The sequence below is a fragment of the Crocodylus porosus genome, unplaced genomic scaffold (assembly GCF_001723895.1).
Source record: "Crocodylus porosus isolate Cpor-Errol unplaced genomic scaffold, CroPor_comp1, whole genome shotgun sequence".
Taxonomy (NCBI): Eukaryota; Metazoa; Chordata; order Crocodylia; family Crocodylidae; genus Crocodylus; species Crocodylus porosus.
In genome coordinates, this window is record NW_017728939.1 from 682,209 (window position 1) to 689,039 (window position 6,831).

Sequence of the window (6,831 nt, forward strand, 5' to 3'; positions counted from 1 at the left end):
AGTTGTCGATCACCACAGGCACGTACCCGGCCGCCACCAGCTCCAGCACACAGTGGCTGCCGATGTAGCCGGCGCCGCCCGTCACCAGCACCTTCTCCGCCATCGTCCCCGGGCGCCCGTACCTGCCTCCTTCCTGCTGCCGCCCCGGGGCCACGCCGCTGCCTCCACAGACAGCCACGTCACTTCCGCCCCGGCTACAGGCGCGCCACGCAGCCAAAAAAAGGGCGGGGATGCGAATGGGCGGGCTCAAGGAGCACCGCGCTGCGGATTGGCTGGCGCGGGGGTGAAGGGAGGGTACCGCTTCCTGAAGGCGGCCCGGGGCACTGGGCCCGGCCTCCCGCAGCCACGCGGGCGCTCCCGCCCCCCACGCCGGCGGCAGGCCCCGGCTCTCCTGAGCAACCCGGGCGCCTGGCGCTGCCGGGGGGAGAAAAACAATTTGGGGGTGACCATGCGTCCCCCCGTGCAGGGAAAAGGGCCATAGGGGGGAGGCTGGGACAGCGCCAGGGGAACAGGCCCCACTCCCCCCGGCCCCGGGCCCCCTGGGCACTGCCCTGCCCCAACATGGCCCCCACCTGAGGGGTGCAGACCCCAGCACCAGGCCCAGGCTCTTCCGAGTAACCTTTATTTGTCAGAAATTCGTTACAGGAGGAGCGGTGCCCGGCCCCACCCAGGAGTTCAGCCGCCTGCAGGAGCCATTCCCTCACCCAGGCACTGCACCGAGGGGCAGCCCAAGCTCCAGTGGCCCTGCGCCTCAGTCCGATTTCAATGCCTTTTTCCAGGTCAAGAAGACTCCTTTTGTAGCACAGACACATGCAGAACCAGAACACAAGCGGTCCACTAGCAAGGACCCGAGAGTACCAGGAGCCAAGATCCAGAGCAGGACCTTAGCATGCAGCTTGGCCCCATGAAAGGCACCTCCCTGCGTTTCCAGCATGAGTCTTTGCTCCTGGTGGGAGAAGAGGACGCCGTCGCATCCCCGGAGACAGCCCGGGGTGTCTAATTGGACATGCCAATACTTGCCTGGTAGTGTGAGGCTTATGGCAGCCACCCCTCCAGGCAGAGTCCCCCTACACAGACACGTGGCTCAGGGGCCTCGGGGAGAGGAGGAGGCTGCTGTGTGTGCATGGCCTCCACCTCCCCTTCACAAGGGGGCAGTTTAGGGTGCCCAGCTAGGGCTGTTATGGCACTTGTGGATTCTACCCAGTCCTGAGCCCAAAAAAAGGTATTTAAGAGCAACCCAGAGAGCAAATGTAACTTGGCTGACTCCAGGTCTGCATGGCTGCGGGCTTCGCTGACTTGTCCCAGGCTGAGCTGGCAGGCGTCACAGGCGGCAGGTGGCCTGGGCCACTTTGGAATTCGATCTTCTGTTCAGTGCTTTGCAAATAAATGCGCCCACGTCCATCAGCTTCTGCAGATCCACACCCTTTACAAGACATAGGATTAGCTTGCACCTGCCCCCAGTTGCATCCAAATGACTGTCACCTGCTGTTAATTTTTACAGCCTAGGAGACAACTGGAGGAAGAGGACACTGTTCTGGTGATGCTCTTAACATCTGCTGCTCCCTAGTGCAGCTGTGGACAGCAGCATTTTAAACCAAGCGTCAGTATGAGGGGCTGGGAGGAGAGGGGAGGAAGGTGGACAACCTCAGACATAGGAAAGGGATAAGAATAAATCCTGAGGGCACCGGCCAGACCTGCCTATTCTCTATCCCCTCCATTACCAGGCCTGAAGGCTGGGATCTATTTCTTCCCCAGCCTGGCTGAGTTTTATGGCTATTCATTTTAACTGCAGCCTCGGGATCCAAACTTATTGCTTCCAATTTGCTCCGTTGTCCTTGCCAGGACAGAGAACAAGGGCTCTTTCAGCTAAACAGAGCCTCACTGTCCACGTGGCAGCCACACCTGCTATGGTTTGAGGTGTGGCAGGCTGAGCTTTTAAACCAGGCGTTCAAGCTCTGGATGGAAATGCAGGCACACATCCACCCCAGGGCAGCAACCTCCAGCCGGCCAGACTCACCGTGTGAATGCCGAGCCCATCAAGCATGTACACCAGGTCCTCTGTGGCTACATTTCCTGAGGCTCCCTGTGCATAGGGGCAGCCTCCCAGACCAGAGACTGAGGAGTCGACCACGCTCACGCCCATCTGGAAACAAACACAAACAAGTGCTTTCAGCTCTGGCCCTCCTGGACAGCAGGTCTGAGCAAGGATCCGGCCAAGCCCCAAGCGCTCTCTAGCCTGGAGACAAGGCATGTGGCAACTTCCGTATTAACACACTGCCTATGCAAGAGGTATAGGTCTTCCTCTTCCATAGCACTTGGCAATCCCAAAGCCAGACACAGGCTATATTAAATGTAACTGCTTGCTTGGGGATCTAACACTGAACAGCACCGACTCAGATCAGTGCTGCCCATACCATGCCTCACATAGTCTGCTAGTCTGAAACTCCAGGCCAAAAGCCCCAAGTGCTGACGTACGGAACCAAACCAAAGCCCGCAAGGACCTCTGCTCACCACTCACAACCCCACTTTTGCTGGTTTGCCCCAACACGGGCAATAATAGCCCAGAGATAGGAGCAGAGCCCAGGACTGAGTCAAGGGAGTATGGACTCTTGAATTCAGCTCCCATCTCTTATTGCCACATCAGAGCAGGCTTCATGGTTCCTGTCACTAGCAAGGTGCTGTGTAAATGCCCAGCATCAGCTGCTCAGGCCAACAGGAAGCTGAAGCCCATCCTGCACTTGCCCCATACTGGGAAGTTCCTTACGTCTGGCCTAAGCATGCAGCACTCAAGGGCAGCCACAAGCAAGGTCATGCTGTTTTGGAAGGTCCCTCCCTGCCCCTCCATCCTTTGCATTCCACACATCGTTCAGAGGGGAAAAGCTCTGTGTGGTTTGTAGCCTGCTCAAGCCAAGTGGCCAGGACAGCATGGGACAGTGACCCTGTCAGGAAGAGCTGCCCTCAGCACGGAGGATGCAGGAGCCTCTTTGGCACACAAAGGGAAAAAAGCTTTAAGTAAGGTCCAGTTCAAAGCAAAGCAGTGCTCTTACCTGAAGGGCAACTAAGGTGTTGGCCAAAGCCTGCCCATAGGTGTCGTGACAGTGAACAGCAAGAGCCCCCGAAGGCACCTCCTTCATGACTGCAGACAGCATCTCCTTCATGCTCCCAGGAGTCCCGACCCCAATGGTGTCACCAAGGGAAATCTCGTAGCACCCCATCGCGTACATCTTCTTTGCCACCTGCCCGAGGAAATGACACTTTAGTGGCAAGCCAGTTCTTCTCACTGAGGTCCTGTAGCACCTTGTGCATGGATACCTATCATCAGTGTGCCTGGCTCTGAAGTGCAGCTAGCTCTGTGGTGGAACAGAGCAAGCATTACACTGCTCATAGGAAGTGAAGAACACCACCTCCGATCACACCGCTCAGAGCGCTCTGCTCCCTTGCTACCCCAGGCAGATTCACATTCACTTCTCAGCAAGGTGGCAACTGGCCAGAAAGCCTTTCATTCTTGGGAGGGGGTGGGGGATGCATTCATTGATTCTACAGGTGCATCTCCACAAGCAGTTAGTGCCCCATTCTATCTTCAGCAGGGCACAGCACCTGCTACTGCTCTTAACATTACAGGGGATTAGAAGAGCTCCAGGATTCTGCAGTTGTACTCACCTCTGCTACTTTAGCAGGGGCAATCTTGCCTTCATAAGGGCAGCCAAGAACACAAGACACATATCTGCAGCAAAAGACCAACATCAGCAGGAGAACCAGGAAGATAAAGATGGGCTCATTCAGCCCCAATAAGCACCACCCCACATTCTTACATCATGGAAAATTTCAACCCTTTTCCAGAAGTTGATGGTTTGAAGTAGGTAGATAAACGCATAGAGCTCCCATAATGATCTTCCCAGCATAAATAGTCACACTCCAGGGACTTGGGTGGGGGGGAAGGGAAGGGAGTGTCAGCTAGCCTGACAGGTGTTTAAGAGTGCATCACACAACACAGCACACATTTGTGCCTCCAGGACTGACATGAAGCACTCCTCTGACAGAGCTCAAATACAGTTAAGAAAACCACAGCTTTAAAAAGGTGGTAAGTTTTGCTTTCCTCTGAGTTGAAGACTGATTTACTCACCTCCCGCCCGCCCCCAAAAGCACTGGGAAAAGAGCATTCAAGGGACCAACCGTGCTCTCTATTGGAATAACTTCTAACAAGGGACATCTGAATGCTGTGGTTGCTGTAGGGGAGCTGATGGTGATAACAGAACTGCATTTGTCTAGTGAAGAGGGATTGGAATGCTTCTGTTTCTACACTCATGAATCATTTCACGGCTTGCTTGTGAGGATGGGAAGCAGAGAGTGAACAGCCTAAATCCCAGTCCTCTGTTACTGGGAACTGGAGACAGAAGTGAGGGTCACAGGCTGCACTGGTTTCAGTGAGGGGACAGAAAGGCCCCGGTTTTCATACCAGCTTGGCACTCCTCCAGCCCCAGGAGTTTTACTTGACATCACCACTACCAACTAGTCTGCCCAGCACACAAGCCAGCAGTTCCTCTTACCCTCGCACTGGAATGTTTGCCGCTCTCGCTGCCTCCATCACTTCACTGAACCTTTGGAGACTCTCATTTATTGAACAGTTAATGTTCTTCTTACTGAAAAGCTCTGATGCTGCTCCAAAGATGGACACCTCTCTGGCACCTGCTGCAACCTGCCAACAGGGAGATTGGAGCAGTACATTATTTTGCATCTGATTTATGCAACTGCCATAAAGCCTCCATGAACTGAAGTTATCAGGGCTGCAGGCAAGTCCATAGGGTCCAAATAAAAAAAGCACTTAAGGACTTGTTTCTGTTGCTAACAAAACATCTAGTAAAGACTCAATCCTGTAAGGGTCTCAGCACCCACAACTTCCAATTACATTGGCTTCAAACACACCGGAGGCCCGTAGTTCCCACTGCCTCAATAACAAAGCGGATAACTACACTGGACCAGTCAAAGTCCCTGTGTAAGATGCACTGCGGAGTCTCAACTCTCACAAGTTGCAACTAATGCACTACTATTGTGCCTGCTGACTGGCAAGATTTGAGGCAGCAAATCAGCTGGAACATCAGTGGAATGAGAGTCTGGGCAGTTGTTAAGTCCTATAGCCTTGACAGATACCCATGGAATCGATGAAGCTATTTAATCCTGAGATGCAGTTACAGAACGTTACGGGCACAAAACACTTACTCTGCTGGCAGTTACAGTCTCCAAGAATCTGCTACTGGAGATGAACAATTTTCCCCTCAAGGTATTTTGCAGAGTGTGTATAATTGACTTGGTCTACAATGGGAATGCAGAGCAAGGCTATTCCTAATGCTGCTGGACTCTATAGGGAAGCACTCTCTTCAACAGCCCAGTGTCTCAGCTCAACTCATCCCACAAGAGAAGCACAGGCTTTGGTGCGAGATGGCCATGCTTGTCCTGGGAGTGACGGCAGCACCTAAGCCACCTCTGCTGCATGAACCAGGATCAGAAATGTGGTCGTTACAGGAGACTTGTCTAGGCAGATATACCAGAGCAGGTGAACAGACTTGAAAATAAAACCCCACCAACTTCTGCATTGGAAGTGGCAGGTGACAGCGTTTCCAGCAGGTACCTGGCTTTTGCAGTGAGGCACATGTCTGTCTTCTGCATATTTGGCAGACATGGCACACACTAGAGAGCCCAGCACAAACCCCCTTACCGCTGCCTGGAAGCCTTTCAGGTTTGGGATCAGGACCGGGTAGCTCACACCAGGAAACTTCTCAATTCCTTTCAGGACTTCTGCATGGTCTGCCATCTGCACAGCACCGGGAGAGAGACTTTAGAAGGGGTCACTTTTCCAGGAGATGATGAAAAGAGAGAGAGCTTGCAGCCCATAATTTTTTTGCGATTTTGTAATTGGTCTAAATCAAAGGTCTCATTTCTAAACCAAGAGCTCTAGATTTTTGCATTTCTTTTTGTCTCAAACACCAAATACATCCTAAACATGGAAGATGCTGATTTTTTGCTGATTTTGGATTTTAAACATCACTGCAGAACAATAAGAAAGATTTTTAAAGCTCCCTGTTTGCCACTGGACACCTCCAGGGAAGGGACCCGACCTGATCTGCACAACTCAGAACCAGTCTCATGGACTCAGAGGGACAGATTTCCATCTCCAGCTCCCTCTGTGCAAAAAGGAAGTTTGTTTCTTACCTACAGGGACTTTTCACTATCTTTCCTATCCCCAGAGCCTGATGAAGGGCTCTGAAAGCTTGCAGAAAGACTATTTTTGCAATTTCCTAGCAGGTCTAATAAGTGGTATCATCCCTAAGCCAAGAGTCCTAGATTGCTGCATTTCTTGCAGCCCCTGATGCCTGCCCTGCGTGAGACCCAAAGGGACCGGCAGAAAATCCAGGTCCCGGCGAGCGGGCTCTTCCACAGGCAAACAGATCTGCACTCCTGATGATGTTTCCAGGGCTGCTCCAGAGGTGCTCTCCTTGGAGGGGGAGAGGTGGGCACTGCACCCAGCTTTTCTCTGCCAGGCCGGCGGGGGTCGCCCCCCAATCCAGAACCGCCTCACGGGCCCTTTGACGCCCAGCGAAGACCGACCTGAGGAACCCACTTGGGGGACACGAAGCTGGTGGCCTCGATGACCGGCAGCCCCGTCTCCGACAGCATGTCGATGAAGCGGATTTTCACCTCCGTGGGGACGACGGCCTGCAGAGGAGAGAGGTACGTCCCCGCACGCGCGCGCCTCGCGGGGGGGGGAGGGGGCGCTTCCCCGGGGGTCTTTGGGGAGGGAGTGACGGGGGCGGTACCTGCTCGTTCTGCAGCCCG

General features: G+C 53.8%; 2 protein-coding genes and 1 long non-coding RNA gene across 3 annotated transcripts in view; 1 reads left to right on the plus strand and 2 right to left on the minus strand.

Moving 5' to 3' along the window:
• GALE (UDP-galactose-4-epimerase) overlaps window positions 1-177 on the minus strand; it is a 3,928-nt gene extending 3,751 nt beyond the window's left edge. Inside the window, exon 1 of the mRNA XM_019547531.1 lies at window positions 1-177. Within this exon, the coding sequence (XP_019403076.1) occupies window positions 1-103 (103 nt within the window). The 5' untranslated portion in view covers window positions 104-177.
• Window positions 178-639: 462 nt separating this feature from the next.
• On the minus strand, window positions 640-6,825 carry HMGCL (3-hydroxymethyl-3-methylglutaryl-CoA lyase). The gene is made up of 8 exons (XM_019547599.1): window positions 6,813-6,825; window positions 6,604-6,711; window positions 5,714-5,809; window positions 4,548-4,696; window positions 3,661-3,724; window positions 3,048-3,236; window positions 2,018-2,143; window positions 640-1,423 (listed from the first exon to the last, which is right to left on the minus strand). The coding sequence occupies exons 2-8, from the start codon at window positions 6,670-6,672 to the stop codon at window positions 1,322-1,324; spliced, it is 795 nt and encodes a 264-aa protein (XP_019403144.1). The 5' UTR covers window positions 6,673-6,711; window positions 6,813-6,825; the 3' UTR covers window positions 640-1,321.
• LOC109318383 overlaps window positions 6,643-6,831 on the plus strand; it is a 13,560-nt gene continuing 13,371 nt past the window's right edge. The window contains exon 1 of the long non-coding RNA XR_002103237.1: window positions 6,643-6,726. This is a non-coding gene — a long non-coding RNA (uncharacterized LOC109318383). The remainder of the gene's footprint in view (window positions 6,727-6,831) is intronic.

Coding starts and splice junctions, on each gene's coding strand:
- HMGCL (XM_019547599.1), bottom strand. CDS start 6,672: ATGCTGTCGGAGACGGGGCTGCCGGTCATCGAGGCCACCAGCTTCGTG. Junction 5,810..6,603: donor CCCCCAAGTGGGTTCCTCAG/GTCGGTCTTCGC, acceptor GGTGCTGTGCAG/ATGGCAGACCATGCAGAAGT. Junction 4,697..5,713: donor TGAAAGGCTTCCAGGCAGCG/GTAAGGGGGTTT, acceptor CCCTGTTGGCAG/GTTGCAGCAGGTGCCAGAGA.